The sequence below is a fragment of the Ranitomeya imitator genome, chromosome 1, assembly GCF_032444005.1.
Source record: "Ranitomeya imitator isolate aRanImi1 chromosome 1, aRanImi1.pri, whole genome shotgun sequence".
Lineage (NCBI taxonomy): Eukaryota > Metazoa > Chordata > Amphibia > Anura > Dendrobatidae > Ranitomeya > Ranitomeya imitator.
The window spans coordinates 758647430-758672293 of record NC_091282.1 but is presented as its reverse complement, the minus strand read 5'-3'; the positions used below and the strand labels follow the sequence as shown (position 1 = coordinate 758672293).

The following is a 24864-nucleotide window of genomic DNA, read 5'->3' as shown; positions in this document are numbered from 1 at the left end:
GCTCCATAAAGATATTTGCCCCATATAGTGCTGCACAAATGCTGATTATGGCCCCATAGATGCTCCATACAGACACATGCCCCTGTTGCCATGTGTGTGGACGGACTCTCCTGCTTTTCCTCCCCCGAGCAGGCGGCCAGTTCTCCACATCATAAGCCAAATTCAAAAACAGGATTAATATCCAATATAATATACGTACTCCAAAAGAGGTTTCATCATATTCAAATGTCCCAATTGGATCATCTTCATAATAACCGTATCCGCCAAAGTAGATAAGCCTGGAAGAAAGAAGAGCCATGATAGCTGCAGCCTCTTCACATAAGAGGACACTGGGAAAAGATAAGGCTGCATTCACTGGTCCTTGTGACGGCCATTTATTTGTCACACAGCACAAGGACCCAGAGAGTTTCACTAAAAATGGATTTGTGTATCCAGTCCATGAGACTCAGAGCAGGTCCGATCCTCAACCTTTTCCTGCATCAGAGTCGGCCATTAAAGTCAATTGGGATCCATGTAAAACAGAAGACAGTGTATTTCACTTTTCCATCGGTTTCATGTTATTAACCCCTTAGTGACAGAGCCAATTTTATACTTCATGACCAAGCTAATTTTTACAATTCTGACCACTGTCATTTTATGAGGTAATAACCCTGGAATGCTTCAACCTATTGTACTTCATGTGGTAAAATTTCTTCGTTATGACTTGCGTTTATTTATGGAAAAAAAATAAAGGAAATTAGGCGAAAATTTTGCAATTTTCCAACTTTAAATTTTTATGCCCATAAATCAAATCTACTATATAATTGTCTAAGGGCCACTTCAGTCTGTCTGTCTGTCCTTCTGTCACGGATATTCATTGGTCGCGGCCTCTGTGTCATGGAATCCAAGTCGCTGATTGGTCTCGCCAGCTGCCTGTCATGGCTGCCGCAACCAATCAGCGACGGCCACAGTCCGATTAGTCCCTCCCTACTCCCCTGCAGTGAGTGCCCGGCGGCCGCTCCATTCTCCCCGCAGTCACCGCTCACACAGGGTTAATGCCAAAGGTAACGGACCGCGTTATGCCGCGGGTAACTCATTCAGTTACCGCCATTATTAGCCCTGTGTGACCAAGTTTTCACTATTGATGCTGCCTATGCAGCGTCAATAATAAAAAGATCTAATGTTAAAAATAATTTAAAAAAAAATAAATAAAAAAAAAAAAATCATTATAAACTCACCTTTCGCGATGCTCCGGTGACCGCTCCATGCAAGCGGCAGGTTCTGGTGCTAAGGATGGTATGCGACAAGGACCTGCCATGACGTCACGGTCATGTGACCGCAACGTCATCACAGGTCCTGTGCACCTGCGCAAGAAGGACCTGCCATGACGTCACGGTCATGTGACCGCGACGTCATCACACCCTGGGACCGGAAGCTGCCGCGTGCACAGGCGACAGAACTACAGGGGGCCCTCGGATCGGAAGGAGAGTATGTGTTTATTTTTTAATTTTTAACCTGTGACATACGTGGCTGGGCAATATACTACGTGGCTCTGTGCTGTATACTACGTCGCTGTGCAATATACTACATGGCTCTGTGCTGTATACTACATCACTGGGCAATATACTACGTCACTGGGCAATATACTACGCAACTGGGCAATATACTACGTGGCTCTGTGCAATATACTACGTGGACATGCATATTCTAGGATACCCGATGCGTTAGAATCGGGCCACCATCTAGTAGGTAATAAACAACATTTCCCGCATGTCTACTTTACATCAGCACAATTTTGCAACCATTTTTTTTTGTTAGGCCATCATAAATGGTTAAAAGTTGACCAGCAATTTCTTATTTTTCCATCAAAATTAAAAAAATTTTATTTTTTATTTTTTAGGGACCACCTCACATTTGAACGGAGTTTTTTTTCTTTTTTTTTTTTTTTGGGGGGGGGGGGGGGGGGTGTCAATATGACAGAAAATACCCAAAAGTGACACCATTCTAAGAACTGCACCCCTCAAGGTGCACAAAACCACATTCAAGAAGTTTAACCCTTCACGTGCTTCATGAGAACTAAAGCAATGTGGAAGGAAAAAAATGAACGAACATTACTTTTTTCACAAAAAATTTACTTTGGAACCAATTTTTTTTTACTTTCACAATGTTATCAGGAGAAAAACGGACCACAAAATTTGTTATGCAATTTCTCCCGAGTACACAGATACCCACTATTTGGGTGCATGGCGAGCTCAGAAGGGAGGGACCACCGTTTGACTTTTTCAATGCAAAAATCAAATGTGGCGCCATGTCGCGTTTGGAGACCCCCTGATGTACCTAAACAGAGGAAACACCCCAATTCTAACTCCAACCCCATCACAGCCCTACTCATGACCCTAACCTTCAACCCCAGCCCATAAAATAGGGATTTTTGTGTACTCACCGTAAAATCCTTTGGGGGACACAGAACCGTGGGTGTATGCTGCTGCCACTAGGAGGCTGACACTAAAGTAAATACAAAAAGGGTTAGCTCCTCCTCTGCAGTATACACCGCCCACTGGCTCCGGATAATACCAGTTTGTAGCCAAGCAGTAGGAGATTAACAAGATTTAACCGTAGGAACAACAAGTCAGAGACTATAACACTTCTCATAGGCAACAAGCCAAAAAAGGGTGGGTGCTGTGTCCCCGAATGAGTGGCTCGGAGAAAAAGATTTTACGGTGAGTACACAAAAATCCCTATTTCTCCATCGCCACATTGGGGGACACAGGACCGTGGGACATCAAAAAGCCAACAGTGTAAACTTATGGCACCTGATGTCTACAGGTGCGCTACCGCTGCCTGCAGAATACGCCTACCCAGGCTTACATCTGAAGATGCCCGAGTATGGACATTGTAATGCTTTGAAAAGGTGTGCAGGCTAGACCAGGTTGCAGCTTTGCAAACCTGCTCTGCAGACACTTGATTCCGAATGGCCCAGGAAGCACCCACCGACCGAGTGGAGTGTGCCCTGAGGCCCGCAGGGATAGGCTTGCCTATGATGCGGTAAGCCTCTTGAATAGTCGACCGAACTCAACTGGCGATTGTCGACTTAGAAGCGGCCAGTCCCTTCCGGTGCCCCGCCGGGAGCATGAACAGAGCATCAGTCTGTCGAAAAGATGCCGTCCTGGACACGTACTTCCTGAGAGCTCTAACAAGATCCAAGGAGTGAAGAGCCTTCTCCACGCGGTGCGTTGGAGTAGGGCAAAGAGACGGAATTACGATATCCTCATTGAGGTGGAAGGAAGACACCACCTTCGGGAGGAAAGTAGGGGACGGTCTGAGGACCACCTTGTCCCGGTGGAACGTAAGGAACGGCACCCGACAGGAAAGGGCAGCCAACTCCGAGACTTGTCTGATCGAGGTAATGGCGACGAGAAAGGTCACCTTCCATGAAAGAAGAGATAGAGAGATGTCCTGCAACAGCTCAAAGGGAGATTGCTGTAGGACACCTAGGACCAGATTAAGGTCCCAAGCCTCTAGAGGCGCTTTGTAAGGAGGCACCACGTGAGAGACTCCCTGAAAGAACGTTCTGACCTGTGGTTTGGAAGCAATTTTTCGTTGACATAGGACTGACATGGCCGAGACCTGCCTCTTAAGGAACTCGGCGAAAGCCCCAAGACCAGACCAGATTGGAGGAAATCCAGGATGGTAGGGATGTTGAAAACCATCAGAGGGCGACCTCTGCTTCTGCACCATTCAAAGAAAATCCTCCAGGTCCGATGGTAGATGTGTGATGACAACGGCTTTTGGGCACTGATCAAGGTGGAAGCTACCTCACGGGAAAAACCCGCTTGAGTCAGAACCCAGGATTCAACGGCCATGCTGTCAAACACAGGACCCCTGAGTTCTGGTGGTAGTTCGGGCCCTGAGAAAGTAGATCTGGACGATCTGGTAGGCGCCAAGGAACGTTTGCGATGAGCTGGACCAGCTCTGCATACCACGCCCGGCGAGGCCAATCCGGGGCGATGAGAATTACCGGGACACCCTCTGCCCTGATCTTACTGATGACTCTGGGAAGCAGGGGGGGGTGGAACAGGTAAGGGAGGCGAAACCGACTCCAAGGAAGAACTAGCGCGTCCGCCCAGATTGCTCTGGGATCCCAGGACCAGACCACAAACTGAGGTACCTTGGCATTGAACCAGGAAGCCATCAAGTCTACGTCCGGAGTACCCCAACGAAGGCAGATTTGTTGGAATAAGTCCTGATGGAGAGACCACTCTCATGAGGCAAGGCCTTGCCGGCCGAGGAAATCCGCGGCCCAATTCTCAACTCCTGGAATGTGAACGGCCGATATGACCGAGTGGTTGTGTTCGGCCCAGTGAAGGATGTGCTCTACCTTGTGCATTGCAGCTCGGCTGCGGGTGCCCCCCTGATGATTTATATAAGCCACAGCCATGGCATTGTCCGACTGGATACGGATGGGGCGGCCTGCTAGGAGATGGTGCAACCGGTTTAGGGACAGCCGAATCGTATCTCCAGGATATTGATTGGAAGATTAAACTCGTGAGGAGTCCAGGTTCCCTGCGCAGTGTGATGGCGAAAGACCGCTCCCCAGTCTAGGAGGCTGGCGTCGGTAGTGACTACCAGCCAATGTACTGGGAGGAAGGACCTCCCTTGGAGAAGAGAGGATCGGAGCATCCACCATTGGAGTGTCTGCTTGACCCGATGAGAGAGAGAGGACACAGTTGGTCGAGGGAAAATGGGCTCCCGTCCCATGCGTCCAGCAGAGCGTGCTGGTGGGGACGGAGGTGTAGTTGCGCAAATGAAATCGCCTCCATTGCGGCCACCATCTTCCTGAGAATCCTCATGCTGAAACGGATGGAACAGGGGGATGGCTGAAGAAGCTTCTAGACCCCCTGTTGAAGAGCCAGGACCTTGTCCCGAGGACGAAGCACCAACCCTAGGGAGGTTTCCAGGGCCCTGCCCAGGAAGGAGATCCGTTGAGCTTGAACAAGAGATGACTTTTTTAAATTGATCAACCAGCCCAGCCGAGAAAGAGTATCCAAGGAAATGCGGACGCACTCCTCGCAGGCTCGGAAAGATGGGCCTTTGACCAGTAAGTCATCTTGGTAGGGAAGCATGACTAGACCCCGAGAATTCACAATGGCCATGACAGCCGCCATGACCTTTGTGAAAACTCTTTTGGCTGTAGCGAGGCCGAAAGGCAAGGCCGTGAACTGAAAATGGTCCTGTCCGACGGCGAAGCAAAGAAACCATTGATGGAGGTGGGAAGATTGGCATGTGGAGGTACGCATCCCGGATATCGATGGATGCTAAGAATTTGCCGTGTTCCATCGAGGCAATGACGGAATGGAGAGATTCCATCCTGAAATGATGGACTTTGACAAATTTGTTCAAGAGTTTTAGGTCCAGGATGGGCCTTATTGTTCCATCCTTTTTGGGGACCATAAACAGATTTGACTAAAAGCCGCAGAACCTTTAGTCCTCTGGGACAGGGACAATCACTTCGTCCTGTAGGAGCAACTGGATGGCCTGGGAAAAAGCCCAAGCGAAAAACCGGGTTGGAGGAGGGAGGAAAAAAAATCGATTTTGTAACCGGAGGACACCAGATCCCTGACCCACTCGTTGTGAACAACTGCGAGCCAGGCATGACAAAACAAGAGAAGGCTTCTGCCTACTTTGCTGGTGTCGTCCGAACAAGATTGCGAGTCATTTAGAAGAAGATGGTTGGGGTCTGGATCCCCTAGACCTAGACTGTGTGGAGCAGCCCCTCCATGAATGGTTGGGCCTGTATGAAGCCTGAGGGCTTTTGTCTCTGCCGGCGCTGCACCCCGAACCAGGGGAACTGGCTGAGAAATGCCATGCGCAAGTTCCACTTAAGGGCCGAAAACGAGCCTGTGGCTGTCGGAACGTTTGCCTGAATCTCTGCTGGGGAAGGGAAGTACTTTTTTTCCCCCGTAGCGTCTGAAATCAGTTTGTCCAGCTTTTCACCAAACAGATGGCCACTGAGATATGGCAGAGATGTGAGGGACTTTTTAGATACGGAGTCCGCTCACCAGTTCCTCAGGCATAGCGCTCTACTAATCGCCACAGCGTGTGAAGCCGTAAGTGCAGAGCAGTTCGCCGCATCCAGGGAAGCGTTTACTAAGTAATTGCCAGCCAAGGAAATTTGATTTGCTAGCTCCGCTATGTCAGGAGGAAGGTCACTGTTTTGTAAGGCCTTATGCAGAGAGTCTGCCCAACAAGTCACGGCTTTGGCTACCCAGGTAGCAGCGAAGGAAGGAAAGAGTACCGAGCCTGAAGCCTCAAAAGCTGAATGGGCGAGACTCAACTAGGCGATCTGTGGGATCTTTCATAGAAGATCCATCCGGCATGGATAGGATAGTTTTAGAGGACAAACATGAGACAGGAGGATCCACAGGAGGGGATTCTGTCCATTGTTTGCGGAGATCAGGAGAAAAAGGATATTTGGACTCCAGAGATCTCTGACCCTGAAAGCGTTTGTCTGGACGCTCCCTATGTCGCTGGACTATGTCCTGGAACTCCGGGTGATTAGCAAACACCCTGTGAGTACGTTTGGTCCTTTTGAAAGACACCGAATTATCCATACTTGAGGTCGCCGGTTCCTCATCAACCTGAAGGGACTGGTTGACGGCCTCAATGAGACTATCTATAGTGCTCCGATAACCTGGCGACTCCAGATCTAGAGGCCCATCAGACTCAGGTTCAGAGTCCTGGTCGGAAGAGGTGCCTGGGGAGCGAGAGCGGGAAGCGAAGCTAACGGACGCCGAGGCACCAGAGAGCCTGGGAGACGAGCTACGGACACGCTTCCTAGATGGCTGCTTGTGCTTAGAGTGAGAGCGGCCCCTGCAGGCTGAAGATTCTGCAGCCATAGGGGGAGGTTCCTGAACAGGCGGATTAGTGGTCCTGCTCCTGGTTGGATCCTAGCTTTAGTCAAAGAAGCCATAGATTGCGAAAGTGACAAAGCCCACTCAGGGGGACTGGTCACCATGGGCTTGTTTGCGGCGAGGGAACGCGAGTGCATTTAGAGTCACAAGCATTACAGAGCGGAGCAGTATGCCCGCTTGGTAGCGCAGCCTGACAGGAGGTGCAATAAGTGAAGAACACTGTTTTTGCAGACTTTTTGGGTTTAGGCAGAGACATGTCAGTTAACCTCCGTGCAGGGCTGTGGGGCACCTGTGCAGCTAGAAGGTGGAGCACTGTGTGCAGGTGTATGGGGGCCTGTGTCAGGGTGTAGCGCATCCACCCAGGTCCTGTCTTAGTGCTGTGATCGAGAAGGTGCAGCCGGCGTTCAGAAGGTTTCCTCGCATCAAAAATGGCCGCCGAGAGTTTGTAGGGCGCTTCTCGCAGTGTGCAAGAAGCGCTGAAGCGGTGGGCAGGCCATCGCGCCTGAAGCGCGCTGTGGGCGGAACGCGGCCTAGCTGAGGCCGAAGCTGGGGACTAAATTAGCGGTGCCCGAACCGCAAAATGCGGCCGAGCCTGCGGTACGCTCGGGAGCCCCCCCACCCCTGCCAGACTCACCGCTTGTGGTCCTCTTCAGGCGAGGTATGAGGGGGGGGGGATGCAGTCAACCTCGATCCGCCACCCTCTTGATGAGGGGGTGGAGAGGGACTGGGAAGCTCCTTGCAGCACCGCCGTTCTTTAGTGGTGGTGCAGAGGGAGGGTGGCCGGACTGTACCCATGGAAAGTGTCTCTGTGTATCCTAAGGGTTCGCTCCCATAGGATTTCATAAGGCTAGTCACGGCCGAACATCCCACGTCGCAGGAGAGGGTACAGGGAGTAAACTGTCCGTGCTCGCCTGTTGATGTTTCAGGGGAGACCGACCCCCTTAAAAGGGCCCGTCGCCCCCTTCATCCTCTTGCGCAAAGTTAAAAATAAGAACGTCTGGAAAAAAACAGAAGCAGTGTGCCTCCTAGCAAGAACTGGTATTATCTGGAGCCAGTGGGCGGTGTATACTGCAGGAGGAGCTAACCCTTTTTGTATTTACTTAGTGTCAGCCTCCTAGTGGCAGCAGTATACACCCACGGTCCTGTGTCCCCCAATGTGGCGATGGAGAAAAGGCTTATCAGCGGTCATTAAGTGGTTAAAGGGAACTTGTCAGTAAGATTGTGTAGGTTACTGTGCACACAGTGTCAGGTCAGCACCATTCTACTGATTACAATGACACCTGGTGATGAAATTCATGTTGTGGTTGTTGTGTAATCTTTATTTTCAGTTTTTAGTTAATGATATTCTCGTGCACCGGGGCGGCCTTTGGGGAGAAAGGGGGGGGTGGGTCTTCATGTGGTGCTCTGATTAGGTATTCATAATGTAGACTGCTGACAGGTATCTGATCCCTCACTGACCTGCCCCCCTAGTTTAATTGAATATTATATGTACATATTGAAAAAACCTTTTGCAGGCAGGTGGCAGCTGTGGCCCCTGCGTTGCAGCATAATCACAATGTGAATTAACTTTTCCTGAGATTTAAAAAAATAAATATCCATTTGAAAATGTAGTAGCAGCGATCAGTGTATATAAAGGTGATCTGATAGCTGCAACTGTGCAAGGCACGGGCGATGCCATCTTGGAGTAGGATTTTTTTTTTCTCTAGCAAGATGGCAGGGCCTGTGCAACAGCAGCTATAGGATCATCTCTGTGTACACCGATAGCTGCTACTGCACAGGCAAGCGCCATTTTCAAATGGATTTATTTTTTTCTTTTTTGTCAGGATAACCTCAAGCACAATAATTATAAACACAGTAATCATACAATTATGCTGCAGAGCAGGTGCCACGGCCAGCACCGGCTTGCAGAAGGTTTTTTTTTTCCAGTACATACATATATTCATTATGTAAACTAGAGGGAAGGTCGGTGAGAAATCAGATACCTGTCAGCAGTCTGCATTATGAATACCTATAAAACCTACGAAAGAAAAAAAGTGAGCAAAAACCCTGCTGTAACTAAGTAAAAAAGTTTTTTTTTCCTTTATTATCAAGACCCTCCACAGGCCTCCCTGAAGCCTGAGTAATCTTTATTTTCAGTTTTGAGTTAATGATATACCCAACAACCACAAGATAGATTTCATCACCAGGTATCACTGTAATCAGTATAACTGTGCCGACCTGTCTGTGGGTTACTGTGCACAATCCTGCTGACAGGTTCCCATTAAATGATCCATTGCTAAGAGTCAATGAATAAAAAAAAGCCCCAGACAATTTATACTTGCTCCAGTGAATAAAACAGAGGAGAAAAATGGATGTAGCTAGGAAAACAGTCCATTCCTCTAGGATGGCAACACTAACATGTGTGAATGCAAGCCAAGATAGACGAAAAATACCCAAACATTCTAGTTATACGTCTTGTATGGAGAAGGTAAGCCTATGCTAAAAATAAGAGAAAAGAATTCACATACAAAAGGAAAAAAAAAAAAAAAAAAAAAAATAATGATATTTAAAGCAATGCAGACACTCACTTGTACTGATACACCCACACCCCAAGTTTATCCTTGGGAGATGGCGGAGGTCCTTTATACTCTATCATTTCCCAGAAGAGATCACCGTCTCTAGAGTTCAAATTTAACATGAAAAGCTGGAAAAAATAAAAATAAATAAATAATAATAATAATACACAATCATAATCAAGTAAGCTATCCCACAATGGTTTGCAGCACTCCTGACCCGGGTTAAGCACTCACCATGTTGGTGTTCCCATGGGCATGGTGACCTCCGAACAGGTACAGCACACCATCCACGCATGTGGCACAGCTTCCAGACATGGATGGGGGGACTGTTCCCTTGGTTTTCCTTCTTTGCCTGTAATATCATGGCACATTATAGAAGAACTACAGATAAATATAAATTTCATTCAGGTAAAAAAAAAAAAAAAAATTAAAAATGCAGACATTAAGTACAACACTGACTTGTTCCTGCAGGATGAGGTGTCATTTTGAACTGCACCATTAATTTTACAATATAATCTACAGAAAAACGGGTAGAGGGTGGGGAGATTGCAGTGCGATAAAATAGTGACACAAAACACCAAAACTCTGCCTCTGATTTTTACAGGAATTTGTGTTTAAGTTAATAAAGACCTGGTAATAAGATCCAACAGGTCCATACGATTAAGGAAATATCAAATTTTGATCTGTGTAAGAAAAAAGAAAAATAGAATTAGACTCACCGGTAATTCGGTTTCTAGAAACCTTCCACGACAGCATAGGAGATTGTGCTTCCTGTCCCCATTAGGGTGTGGAGACAAAGAGGTTAAAAGCCCCTCCCACCTCCTACTCGCCAGTGACTTATAACGAACACCATAGCGCTGGTTACCTTTAAGCTCCCCGGAATACACCAAGGAACATTGGAAGGGAATTAGTGCTGATGTGGAAGGTTCCTAGAAACAGAATTACCGGGGGGGGGGGGGGGGACCATGGCCTGGAGTACTTTCTGGCCAAAGACTAGATTCCTATTGGACAATAAGTCCAATCTATAGTGTTTTGTGAAGGTATGTAGTGAAGACCAAGTTGCAGCCCTGCAGATCTGCTCGGCGGAAACGCCTGTTCTTTCTGCCCAGAAGACCAATGTGGACCTTGTAGAGTGGGCCTTGACCCCAGCCAGGGGTGTCATGCCCTGAGCCAGGTACTGTAGAAAATCCAACACCAGCGGGATATTTGGATGGAATGGATCAGACAGATTCTGGAGACAGAAGGATGAAAACTTCTTCCATACCTTACTATATATAGCATTCGGAATTGGCTTCCTAGATCTCTGTAGGGTAGTAATTACTGTGTCTGAAAGCCCTCTAGCTTTTAGCACTTGGGCCTCAGTAGCCAGGCAGCTAGATTCAATATCTGAGGTTCTGGATGAAGAAGGGGTCCTTGTAGAAGGTCGGCTTCCACCGGTAGGCGAACTGGGCTGTCTATATGCAACTCGACAATGAGGTTGAACTAACTTCTCTCCTTGGCCACACTGAGGCCACCAGGATGGTTGGGACCAGATCCTCCCAGATCTTCCGTAGAGTCTTCAACATTGGGATTGGCGGAAAGGCGTAGGCCAACCAAAAGTTCCATAGAATTAAAACCAGAATTGAACCAGAAGGGAACTGAAGGTAACTGGACAGTCACTGTAAACAATGTTTGTTTTCACTTTCACCCCTATAATCCTTCACTTTCTGCTAACTCCCCTAATCCCTACACCTAGTAAGGAACTGTTCATCTCTTCTTTAAACATCCTCATCCATCTCACCTCCTCCTCAGAACTTTTCCTCAACATACAATCCTCTATCTCCAAGCACAGACAGCCACCTCATGTCCTCTCCTGCTCCCACCTGCTAACACTTTCTCTGCTCCTTCTCACTGCTGGTGATATCTCTCCAAATCCTGGTCCTCCTCACCACATCCCCACAGTAAGTTCTACCTCCTATCCACGCTCCATCACAAATTTCCGTAACCTCTCTAACCTTATACCTGTCCGCCCAGCCCCTACTTCCCCAGTCCCACTAACAGGAGCTCTGTGGAACGCTCGCTCTGTCCGCAACAAGCTTTCCTTCCTCGCCATCACCGAAACCTGGCTCACCCACTCTGACACAGCCTCTCCTGCTGCACTTTCGTATGGTGGCTTTCACCTTTCTCACACACCCCGCCCCAGCAGCAAGCATGGCGGAGGAGTTATTTTTCTCCGGTCAGATAACTGCTCCTTCACCCCAATCCCACTGCCACCCTCTGTTACCCTCCCTTCTTTTGAAGTGCACTCTGTGCGCATCTACTCCCCTTCCAACAGGCTGTTATTTACCGCCCCCCAGGGCCAGCTATCACCTTCTTTGACCACTTCACCACCTGACTACTTCATTTCCTTTCTGCGGACATCCCCACTATCATCATGGGAGACTTCAACATCCCCATTGATACTTCCCTCTCAGCTGCCACTAAACTTCTATCTCTCACTTTCTCCTTCGGCCTCACTCAATGGTCTTCTCCAGCCACTCACAAAGATGGCCACACACTGGACCTCATCTTCACCCACCTCGGCTCCCTATCTAACCTCTCTAACTTACCTCTTCCTCACCACAATCTACTTACATTCTTCTTCCCTCTCCACTCTGTCTACAATCCCCACCCCACAAACTTGCACACCCTCGCAGAAATCTTAACCACCTTGATCTACATTCACTCTCTGAATCCCTCCTCCCTCTCACAGACATTAGTTCTCTACATAATGCGGATAATGCTGCCGCTCTATATAACATCACAATAGCTGTAGCTCTGGAATCTCTTGCCCCTCTCACACATACCAAAACTCGCAAAATCAACAGACAGCCCTGGCCCACCAGCCTGACCAAAGAACTGAGGCGAGCTTCCAGGGCTGCTGAGCGAGCGCAGATGGAAAAGATCCCACTCCAACTAGCACTTCATCGCATTCAAACAGTCCGTCACTACTTTAAAGACCACACTTGCCACAGTGAAACAAACCTACTTCTCATCTCGCATATCCTCCGTCTCACAACCCTAAGCAGTTATTCAACACCTTCAATTCTCCCCTTAGTCCCCCAGCACCTCCTCCCTCCCCACTTATCTCAGCTGAAGATTGATAACATCAGAGACAGTTTTAGTCAACAACCCCCAAAGCCCTTCCTCCCAGCTGCCCAGCCCTCCACCTCCAAAACCAACTTCTCCACCATTACAGAAGATCGACTCTCCACTCTACTCTCAAGGATCGCATCTCACCACATGTGCACTTGACCCGATCCCATCCCACTTCATCCCAAACCTCGCCACAGTCTTCATCCCAATCCTGGATCTCGTCTTACCTAACAGACCGGACATTCAGCGTCTCCCACACCACCTCCTCACCTCGCCCCCCTATCTGTCGGAGTCCCGCAAGGTTCAGTTCTAGGGCCCCTACTCTTCTCCATTTACACCTTTGGCCTGGGACATCTCATAGAATCTCACGCTTTTCAGTATCATCTCTATGCTGATGACACACAGATCTACATATCTGGACCAGATATCACCTCCCTACTAACCAGAATCCCTCAATGTCTGTCCACCATTTCATCCTTCTCCGCTAGATTTCTAAAAGTTAACATGGACAAAACAGAATTCATTGTCTTTCCCCCATCTCACGCGACCCCCCAACAAACCTATCCATTACAGTAAGCGGCTGCCCACTCTCCCCAGTCCCACAAGCTCGCTATCTCAGGGTAATCCTTGACACTGATCTCTCCTTCAAACCACATATCCAAGCCTTTTCCACCTCCTGCCGCCTTCAACTCAAAAATATTTCATGGTTCCGTATATTCCTAAACCAAGAATCTGAAAAAACCCTAGTCCATGCCCTCATCTCCCGCCTAGACTACTGTAACCTCCTGCTCTGTGGCCTCCCATCGAACACTCTCGCACCCCTCCAATCTATTCTAAACTCTGCTGCCCGACTAATCCACCTGTCCCCCTGCTATTTTTCGGCCTCTCCCCTCTGTCAATCCCTTCACTGGCTCCCCATTACCCAGAGACTCCAGTACAAAAGCCTAACCATGACATACAAAGTCATCCACAACCTGTCTCCTCCATACATCTGTGACCTAGTCTCCTGCACACAACCTCCGATCCTCACAAGATCTCCTTCTCTACTCCCCTCTTATCTCCTCTTCCCACAATCACATACAAGATTTCTCTCGCGCATCACCCCTACTCTGGAACGCTCTACCACAACATATCAGACTCTCAACCATCATCGAAACCTTCAAAAAGAACCTGAAGACCCACCTCTTCCGACAAGCCTACAACCTGCAGTAACCACCGATCGACCAAACCACTGCACGACCAGCTCTACCCTCGCCTACTAGATCCTCACCCATCCCTTGTAGATTGTGAGCCCTCGCGGGCAGGGTCCTCTCTCCTCCTGTACCAGTTGTGACCTGTATTGTTTAAGATTATTATACTTGTTTTTATTATGTATACCCCTCACATGTAAAGCGCCATGGAATAAATGGCGCTATAATAGTAAATAATAATTTCTGAGCAAAGGCATCCACTGCCCTAGTGTTGTCCCTGGGATTCAGGGAGAAAAAAAAGCCTCAACCTGGGTGTTTTGACCTGAAGCAAGTCAATTTCGGGTAGGCCCCACTTGTTTACCAACATCACGTTCAGGCTCCATTCCCCTGGTTGTATGTCCTGCCGGATCAGGAAATCTGCCTGAACATTGGAGGATCCCTTCAGATGGACCGCTGTCAGGGAGAGAAGGTGTTTTTCGGCCCAACAGAATATTTGGCCTGAAATGCCCCTTGAGCTGTTGAACCTTGAGTGGGCTACTGTAGTCATGTTGTCTGAATAAATTTTGACATGACATCCGGAGACTAGATTGCTTGCAGCCAGGAGAGCCTCCTCCACTGCTTTCAATTCTCTGAAGATGGAGGATTTACTGCTTATTCTCTGATCCCAGAGACCCTGGAAAGGAGTGCGAGCTACTATGGCACCCCAGCCTCGCTCGCATCAGATGTTATTGTATCTAGGGGGGAATGTGTCGAATTCAAACCCCTGCAAAGGTTTCTGGGGCTCAACCACCACGCTAGAGATGCTCTTACATGTCCAGGAGCGTGAACTCTCTTGTTTAGAGATCTCTGATTCCCATTCCACGTCTTGAGGATGTGGGCTTGGAGAACTCTGAGTGCGCCTGTGCCCAAGATACAGACTGAATGCAGGCCGTCATGGAGGCTAGTACTGATATGGCTTCCTGAAGAATAGGGGATTTTTGTTTCCTGAAACTTGTGATTTTTGCCATTATAGTCAGGCGATGGTCCTCTGGAAGAAACAACATCTGCTTCCCAGAGTCTAAAGGTACCGTTACACTAAACGATTTACCAACGATCACGACCAGCGATACGACCTGGCCGTGATCGTTGGCAAGTCGTTTGTGTGACAGCTCCCCAGCGACCACACAGACAGCTCTTTCCAGCGACCAACGATCCGGGGAAAGACTTCGGCATCGCTGAAACTGTCTTCAACGATGCTGAAGTCCCCGGGTAACCAGGGTAAACATCGGGTTACTAAGTGCAGGGCCGCGCTTAGTAACCCGATATTTACCCTGGTTACCATTGTAAAAGTAAAAAAAAAAAACACACAACATACTCACATTCCGATGTCTGTCACGTCCCCCGCCGTCAGCTTCCCGCACTGACTGTGCCAGTGCCGGCCGTAAAGCAGAGCACAGCTGTGAAGTCACCGCTGTGCTCTGCTTTACGGCCGGCACTGACAGAGCGGGAAGCTGACGGCGGGGGACGTGACAGACATCGGAATGTGAGTATGTACAGTCATGGCCAAAATGTTTGAGAATGACACCAAAATTATATTTTCACATGATCTGCTGCCCTCTGGTTTTTATTAGTGTTTGTCTGATGTTTATATCACATACAGAAATATAATTGCAATCATATTATGAGTACCAATAGGTTATATTGGCAGTTAGAATGAGTTAATGCAGCAAGTCAATATTTGCAGTGTTGACCCTTCTTCTTCAAGACCTCTGCAATTCTCCCTGGCATGCTCTCACTGGAGCAAATCCTGACTGATAGCAGTCCATTCTTGCATAATTAATGCTTGCATTTTGCCAGAATTTGTTGGTTATTGTTTGTCCACCCGTCTCTTGATGATTGACCACAAGTTCTCAATGGGATTAAGATCTGGGGAGTTTCCAGGCCATGGACCCAAAATCTCTATGTTTTGTTCCATGAGCCATTTAGTTATCACCTTTGCTTTATGGCAAGGTGCTCCATCATGCTGGAAAAGGCATTGTTGGGCGCCAAACTGCTCTTGGACGGTTGGGAGAAGTTGCTCTTGGAGGACATTCTGGTACCATTCTTTATTCATGGCTGTGTTTTTAGGCAAGACTGAGTGAGCCGATTCCCTTGGCTGAGAAGCAACCCCACACATGAATGGTTTCAGGATGCTTTACAGTTTTCATGAGACAAGACTGGTGGTAGCGCTCACCTCTTCTTCTCCGAATAAGCAGTTTTCCAGATGTCCCAAACAATCGACAAGGGGATTCATCAGAGAAAATGACTGTCCCAGTCCTCAGCAGTCCACTCCCTGTACCTTTTGCAGAATATCAGTCGGTCCCTGGTGTTTTATCTGGAGAGAAGTGGCTTCTTTGCTGCCCTCCTTGAAACCAGGCCTTGCTCAAAGAGTCTCCGCCTCACAGTGCGTGCAGAAGCACTCACACCAGCCTGCTGCCATTCCTGAGCAAGCTCGGCACTGCTGGTAGTTCGATCCCGCAGCTGAAACAGTTTTAAGATACGGTCCTGGCGCTTGCTGGTCTTTCTTGGGTGCCCTGGAGCCTTTTTGACAACAATGTAAGCTCTCTCCTTGAAGTTCTCGATGATGCGATAGATTGTTGACTGAGGTGCAATCTTTGTAGCTGAGATACTCTTCCCTGTTAGGCCATTTTTGTGCAGTGCAATGATGGCTGCACGTGTTTCTTTAGAGATAACCATGGTTATAACTGAAGAGAAACAATGATACCAAGCACCAGCCTCCTTTTAAAGGAACACTGTCACCTGAATTTGGAGGGAACAATCTTCAGCCATGGAGGCGGGGTTTTTGGGCGTTTGATTCACCCTTTCCTTACCCGCTGGCTGCAATATTGGATTGAAGTTCATTCTCTGTCCTCCGTAGTACACGCCTGCACCAGGCAATCTTGCCTTGCGCAGGCGTGTACTATGGAGGACAGAGAATGAACTTCAATCCAATATTGCAGCCAGCATGCAGCCAGCGGGTAAGGAAAGGGTGAATTAAACACCCAAAAACCCCGCCTCCATTGCTGAAGATTATTCCCTCCAAATTCAGGTGACATTGTCCCTTTAAAGTGTCCAGTGATGTCATTCTTACTTAATCATGACTAATTGATCGCCAGCCCTGTCCTCATCAACACCCACACCTGTGTTAATGGATCAATCACTAAAATTATGTTAGCTGCTCCTTTTAAGGACTTTGCAAGTACAGTAATTGTTGTTAAGCTGATCACTCTGACATTCAGGAGTATATGCAAATTGCCATTAGAAAAAAATGAAGCAGTAGACTTTGGAAAAATTACGGTAATATTTGTCTCATTCTCAAAATTTATGTCCATGACTGTAGTGTTTTTTTTTTTACTTTTACAATGGTAACCAGGGTAAATATCAGGTTACTAAGCGCGGCCCTGCACTTAGTAACCCGATGTTTACCCTGGTTACTGGTGAACACATCGCTAGATCGGCGTCACACACGCCGATCTAGCGATGACAGCGGGGTGATCAGCGACCAAAAAAAAAAAAAAAGGTCCTGATCATTCCCCACGACCAACGATCTCCCAGCAGGGGCCTGATCGTTGGTCGCTGTCACACAAAGATATCGTTAGCGGGATCGTTGCTACGTCACAAAAAGCGTGACGTTGCAACGATATCCTTAAGGATATCGTTATGTGTGAAGGTACCTTAACCGGACCCCCAGAAACTTCCGTGTTTTAGAGGGCTGAAGCTGGGATATCTAGGGTAAATGGCCATTCATATGAAGTTATAATGGTTCATATACGATCACATTCAGAAGTTAATCAGCAATAACCAACTTATTAAATCATTAAGTGTGGAAAATAACATACCTCTAGAGGAAATCTCCCAATAGACCAAGTGGTGCAGAGTGCTTACCAAAGTGTCCTCCCTCGTGCGCCCCGACGCGCGTTTCGCCCAGAGCTTCTTCCTCACGCCCCCGGAAGAAGCTCTGGGCGAAACGTGCGTCGGGGCGCACGAGGGAGGACACTTTGGTAAGCACTCTGCACCACTCGGTCTATTGGGAGATTTCCTCTAGAGGTATGTTATTTTTCACACTTAATGATTTAATAAGTTGGTTATTGCTGATTAACTTCTGAATGTGATCGTATATGAACCATTATAACTTCATATGAATGGCCATTTACCCTAGATATATAACTGGGTGGAATTAAACAATAGTGTGGTCCCACTAGCAAGCCTTTTTGGAGGGCTGCGTTATTTGATAGGCGTTATCATGTTTTGTATATTAATATAGAGTAACTGATATGCCTGGCTGAACATCTACAGCTAATGATCTGATTTTATGTTGGATTATACTGCCCTACTAGGTTATAGACATGATGTGGAATTTTTTGTAGAGTTAGCACCAAGTTGTTCCCCTGTAACACTCTGTTCTTTTTGATATCGGTGTCCTTGGTGATTTTTTACTTGAAATAAAGATTTATATAAATAATTCATCATCATATGGTTCTCTTCTTGCGGCTAAGTGAATTTAAGTCCGCCTTTGGTTTATATAGTTATAAACCCTGCCCCCAGTGCGTTTGATCTTTCTCCCGCTGGGTCCAGGAGCAGGATTCAGCGAACTTTCACGTGCTCGGCACGTCGTTTGGGATACCCGGAAGTGTATGCGCTCCAGCGTGGAACGCAAGGCCCGGAAGTAATGTGTCCATAATGACGTCACTTCCAGGACGCCGAACAGCGCGCAAAGGAGGAAGAAAGGACCGGAGAGTTCAGGGAGGCCTCCAGTAGAAGATCACCAGCCCGCTTTACCCCCATGTGGGGATGCAGGTGGGCTGGGAAGGTCCAGAGGCCGCAGCTGGCGACGGGAGCAGAACAGAGGAAGAGGGCCAAACCCATGACCACCACTGACCGGTTTAAGTAAAAGAAGGTACGCTGCAGTCACCGGCCCTACAGCATACGACCTAACCTCTCCATGCCCCATGGGGGACAGGAAAGACACTGGCGAGTAGGAGGTGAGAGGGGCTTTTAACCACTTTGTGCTTCCTGTCCCCCATTAGGGTGTGGAGACAACCTCCTATGCTGTCGTGGAAGGGGACTAGAGAAAAATATGTATATGAGGTTTATGTCGACATTTTCCGAGAATTTTAATCTTTATCTTACGTGGTGATTGCTTTGGTATTTTTGGGAGGTACGTTACCTTAAAATCTTAAGTTATGGCATTTAGATTTCTTCTTTATGGCACTTACCATAAGGATTACATAATGTTATCAGACTTTTATAGATGTGGAAATATAAATGTGCTTTTACTTTTTTTTTTTTTTAATTTGTTTTTGGTTGAAGAGACTGCGGTTTGGGCCTTTTTTCTTTTTAACTAACATTTCATCTGAGCCTAATCGTGTATTGCATGCTGAATATGGTGAAAATCACGGTCTTCTGTTGCTTTCATGGCTCAGGTTCTGAAGTGCCCAGGTACTATGGTAATCCATCGGTACCCATCAACAACCCCTTGGTGGGGAGCCGATGGTACAGGAAATTAAATGCACTATTAAAAACTACACAACAAAACAAGCCTCCGGCAGGTATGTCATTGGGTTGTATGATCATCAGGTATTGTGCACAAATCTCAGCAGGTATATAGGGTCCTAACGGCCTCACTCCGCCCTATACACGAATATACCTAAAGATATACGGCAGCTAAAGGGTTGGTTAAGATGTAAGAGCAATATGCGTAGGAAGTCATTAGTTAGTCCTTAGATTAGTTAAATCCGATACGTGGTAACCCCGTGATTGACTTGATTACAGAGTATAACTGTACTCGGGAACTGCAACTCAGCGCCCATTAAAGTTAATGGCATCTAGGCTGCAGTCTTGAAGAACGGCCATGACACTGTGTACGGAGCGGAGCTTGCTGACTTCCTGCAATATGTATAGGAGGATTTTGCAGCTGCTGTAGGGATGGAGTTAGAGAATTAAGGCCCCCATGCACATTAGATAAAAGTTATCCAAACCCATCTGGAGCAGATGAGGTCGGAGGAGAGAAAGATCCGTTCTGTTGAACTTTATCATCCAATGCCAGGAGGAGTCTGATAGTGGCTCTCCAATAGAGACAAGCGCTCCTGTGTATGGGGAAAGTCAGGAAAAAACGGTCGGCTGCTACAAAGTGTATGACCAGCTTACGAGTCGTGGGACAGAGTAATCAAGTCACAAAATAACTATTTTAGAGGCTATAACTGTTGTGAATTCCGCTCTTGGTCTCCCTCCGGTGGTTGTAAGTGGTATGGCTGCTCCTTGGATTTAGCAGTCTGCTGCTGCTTCCACCGATTGTCTTTCTGCTCGGCTATTTATGCCTGGCTCTTCCCTTCAGCCAGTGCCACTTGTCTATGGTTCCTGGTTGGATTCACATCTCTCTTGGATTTCCCTGATATCCTGACCAGTTCAGCAAAGTTAAGTCCTTGCTTTGCTCTTTTCTATCCACATGTTGTGGACTTATTCGTTCTGTGCATTCTATGTTTTGTCCAGCTTGTCAGTATGGATTAATTCAGTTAAGCTGGAAGCTCTGGGAAGCAGATTTACCCTCCACACCTTTAGTCAGGTGTGGAGATTTTTGTAAACTCTGTGTGGATTTTTGTAGTTTTTTTTTTTTTTTTTTTTTTTATACTGACCGCACAGTATTCTATCCTGTCCTATCTATTTAGCTAGACTGGCCTCCTGTGCTACATTCTGGTTTCATTCTACGTATGTCTTTTCCCTCTCCACTCACAGTCATTACTTGTGGGGGGCTATCTATCCTTTGGGGATTTTCTCTGAGGCAAGATAGTTTTCCTGTTTCTATCTTTAGGGGTAGTTAGTTCTCAGGCTGTGACGAGGTGCCTAGGGAGTGACAGGAGCATCCCACGGCTACTTCTAGTGTTGTGTTGAGCTTAGGGACTGCGGTCAGTACAAGTACCACCTCCTTCAGAGCTCGTCCCATGTTGCTCCTAAACCACCAGTTCATAACATATAACTGACAATGCCAATTTAATTCATGGTCCCAATTTATACTCACCAGGTTACTCCATTTACCATGTCGTAAATCCAGATTTCATCCCGCGGCAAGTAGAAATCATAAAAGCCTCGAACAGGAGCATTCTGTAACAAATAAATGTGAATGAATTATGGATACAGAATAAATGTCTACGTTCTTTACATAAACCATGATGTTTGAATCATTTATGCCAGTACAGAGGCATGTGACACAGGGCTGAGATCGGAGAAACGTAGCAGAATTTATTCATTTGGCACACTGGGTTTATTAAAAAAGGAGAATATGAAACCTTTTATTGCATCTTCTACAGATTACACTAACTCCCTATTCAGATTTAGAAGCAAGGATTCATACAGAAATATTGAGGTCACAACATTATGTATACCTGTATACTACACAAATTAAATACTCACTGTGAAGGATGAGGGGGATTTAATGGCAGTTTACAATCCTCTTTAAAACGTGTAGCTGTAACAGGACACTTGGCTCGGCAGGTGACCCAGCCTTCAAATAAGAAATTCACACTCCCACCAACTTGGCTAGTATCCAAACCATGTGGTGCAACTGATTTGTTCATACAGCTAGGATTACATAAGGAGAATATGGACTTATCGTACGTCCTGGCCACAAACTGGTTGCATTTTCAAGATCTCTGGAAGGGGCCGAACACCTTCCAGGGTCTTTATGTGGAATGACTAGTAGGAGCCAAGTAGCAAAGATCTGTTTTGGTCTCAATTCATAGTGGGGGTCCGGCCGGATTCGATAGCACCAAAAACACTTCACTAGAACTGTCCATTAACAAGGTTTGACCCATCTTGGATTTTAGAGTTTTTAGCTGCTAGATGCAAGGGGAGGAGATTTAAGTGCAGACCAAGGAACAGGAGGGGAGTGACCCAAAGGGGTTATATGCTCCTGTAAAGCACGTCCTATTGCTTTTTCTCTCGGGAAGCAGTGACGACATATTGTGTGGGGAGAAGTCAATGAACAGTGGGGACCACCAGCTTCCCATGTGGCAGACCCTCCGAGGCAAGCCAGGCCTTTCATCTGACTTGTAACTGATGCTTTTATTCTGCGTACTTTATCCTACCATTATTTTATGAGCATATCTGACTATTGCATATGTGTAACCATTGTGTAGTGTCTAGTGTGCCCTTAAAGCGATTAAATATATTATTTAACCTTGGGAAGGCGCTCATCTCTATCCACGAATCTACATGTCTGTTTCTCGGCTTAACTTTCCATGCTACCAGGGCTGGTTTCTGGCCTGATATAATCCTGGTCTGATAACGGGATTATATCCAATGAAGAACTGGTGACAATCCTACTGTGCTAGCAGCGCACTGTTTCGCTGGTGCTTGTGAAAGGAGCCTCTCAGGGGTGTGAACGAGTGTGGTGCCATGTCAGTGGTTATGTGGGCCACCAACCCTCCCTCACTCACTATGCCTCCCTGGGCCCATGTGGATAGCGGGGTGTGTTTACAACTGTACCAATCTGACCTTACATGTCACCAGGGGGTACGGAACATCACGTTAGTGCAAGTGAAGAGAGAGTAGCACATGATCCCTCCAAACATAATAGTGACGTCAGGCGAGGTGCAGCTTCTTCACCATCTCTCTGGTGCCATCCTTCACACTCCTCCTTGGCTAATCATAATTCCTAGGAGGAGTACTTATATGCTGCTGTAAAATATGTAATAAGACCTCAGGTCAAGCAGACCACCATAGGACCCTTGTGACGTCCTCAGATGTCATAGTAAAGCATTGCAACCAACGACTGGGCATCTGGATTGTGCAGCTCCCAGCAACGCAAACGTCTACTAAAGAACTGCCATAAGGAGACAACACTAGGAAGGGACATACGGGTAATTCTGCTGGTCAAGAAGAAGGCACTATAGAATAAAAATGGCGGGCGTAAAAGTATGGCAATTTATGGCGGCTTTTTGTAAAGGTGTCAGTAGGAGAGTCTCAAGATCAGCTGCAAATTAATAAGCAGCAAATAGTAGAAGAGCTTGTTTCTACAGCCTGTGACTACATTAATCTATGAAGACGGGAACATTTCAGTAACTTTCCAGAAATTCGATGCAGCGCAGGAGAAAGTAGGGCGGGGCGCGGAGTGGGACAGGCACGGGGAAGGAACAGGACCGATCATTTCTTTAGGTTTCTTGTAACCCTTTCCTGGCTCCAAAAATCAATCTTATTCAATTAGAATGGAGCCTGTCACTTCCAGGGTCCGCACACAGTAATAATACACTTATCGTCATTAATATCAGACAAGAGCCGGATAGAAGCGGAGCCACTGGGATACTGCTGGCAGTCACACTACAGGCCTCGCTTATATCTAGGACATCAGTTGCCCATGGCAACCAATCAGATCGCTTCTTTCGGTTTTCAACTTGCCTTCAAAACACGAGAGCAGAAATCTGATTGGTCGCTATTGACAACAGCCTGGGCTTTTGCCTGTGCGTCAGTAATACGGTCTCTGCAGCTGTCACCTTGTATCCTCCCCACACAAACATGCGGATTCCATCGGTGACAGCCACGTGCCCGCTCCGCTCTGCCGGCAAACTGCTATCCACGCCGGCCCCCGCCTCCTCCTCCATCTCGTCCTCTTCCTCATCAGCCACGTCGATCTCTTCTTCTGCTACTTCAGCAGGGGCATCTTCATTGCCGTCCGCCATACTCGTCACAGCTTCAAGTCGCGGATGTTAGGCGTAGGAGTCGCATATAAATAAGAGCACTCAGGGCGCCATCTTTAATAAGGGCAGAGCAAAAAGCCTAGAGCCCCCTGGCGGCAGCCGCTGTTACTGTACATCAGAGGTCTTTACGTAACGCTGGTTACCGTTACGAAAAATGTACAGAGCCTCCTGGCGGCAGCCGCTGTTACTGCTACGTAGAGGTCCAGAGCCCCCTAGTGGCAGCCACTGTTACTGCTACGTAAGAGGTCCAGAGACACCTGGCGGCAGCCGCTGTTACTGCTACGTAGAGGTGCAGATCTACCTGGCGGCAGCCGCTGTTACTGCTACGTCACAGGTCCTTACGTAAAACTGTTACCGCTTCGAAAAATGTCCAAAACCCCCTGGCGGCAGCCGCTGTTACTGCTACGTAAGAGGTCCAAAACCCCCTGGCGGCAGCCGCTGTTACTGCTACGTAAGAGGTCCAGAGCCCCCTAGTGGCAGCCGCTGTTACTACTATGTAAGAGGTCCAGAGACACCTGGTGGTAGCCGCTATTACTGCTACGTAAGAGGTCCAGAGACACCTGGTGGCAGCCGCTGTTACTACTATGTAAGAGGTCCAGAGACACCTGGTGGTAGCCGCTGTTACTGCTATGTAAGAGGTCCAGAGACACCTGGTGGCAGCCGCTGTTACTGCTATGTAAGAGGTCCAGAGACACCTGGTGGCAGCCGCTGTTACTGCTATGTAAGAGGTCCAGAGACACCTGGTGGCAGCCGCTGTTACTGCTATGTAAGAGGTCCAGAGACACCTGGTGGCAGCCGCTGTTACTACTATGTAAGAGGTCCAGAGACACCTGGTGGCAGCTGCTGTTACTGCTATGTAAGAGGTCCAGAGACACCTGGTGGCAGCCGCTGTTACTGCTATGTAAGAGGTCCAGAGACACCTGGTGGCAGCCGCTGTTACTACTATGTAAGAGGTCCAGAGACACCTGGTGGCAGCCGCTGTTACTGCTATGTAAGAGGTCCAGAGACACGTGGTGGCAGCCGCTGTTACTGCTATGTAAGAGGTCCAGAGACACCTGGTGGCAGCCGCTGTTACTGCTATGTAAGAGGTCCAGAGACACCTGGTGGTAGCCGCTGTTACTGCTATGTAAGAGGTCCAGAGACACCTGGTGGCAGCCGCTGTTACTGCTATGTAAGAGGTCCAGAGACACCTGGTGGCAGCTGCTGTTACGGTACGTTCACATTAGCGTCATGCGACGCTGCGTCATGCGACGCTGCGTCGCCGACGCAACGCACGACGCATCGGAAACGCACGCAAAAACGCAACTTTTATGACGCAAGCGTCTGACGGATGCGTCGTAAAACGCAGCGTTTTCGGTGCGTTTTTGGTGCGTTTTACCAAAAAACGCAGCGTTTTACGACGCATGCG

General features: G+C 47.8%; 1 protein-coding gene across 1 annotated transcript in view; it reads right to left on the bottom strand.

The window, feature by feature from the left end:
- KLHDC2 (kelch domain containing 2) overlaps positions 1–23523 on the bottom strand; it is a 44276-nt gene extending 20753 nt beyond the window's left edge. Inside the window, exons 1-5 of the mRNA XM_069735221.1 lie at positions 23253–23523; positions 20783–20865; positions 9680–9797; positions 9458–9573; positions 200–278 (exon numbers count right to left, since the gene is read on the bottom strand). Of these exons, the coding sequence (XP_069591322.1) occupies positions 200–278; positions 9458–9573; positions 9680–9797; positions 20783–20865; positions 23253–23438 (582 nt within the window). The 5' untranslated portion in view covers positions 23439–23523. The remainder of the gene's footprint in view (positions 1–199; positions 279–9457; positions 9574–9679; positions 9798–20782; positions 20866–23252) is intronic.
- Positions 23524–24864: the final 1341 nt, after the last annotated feature.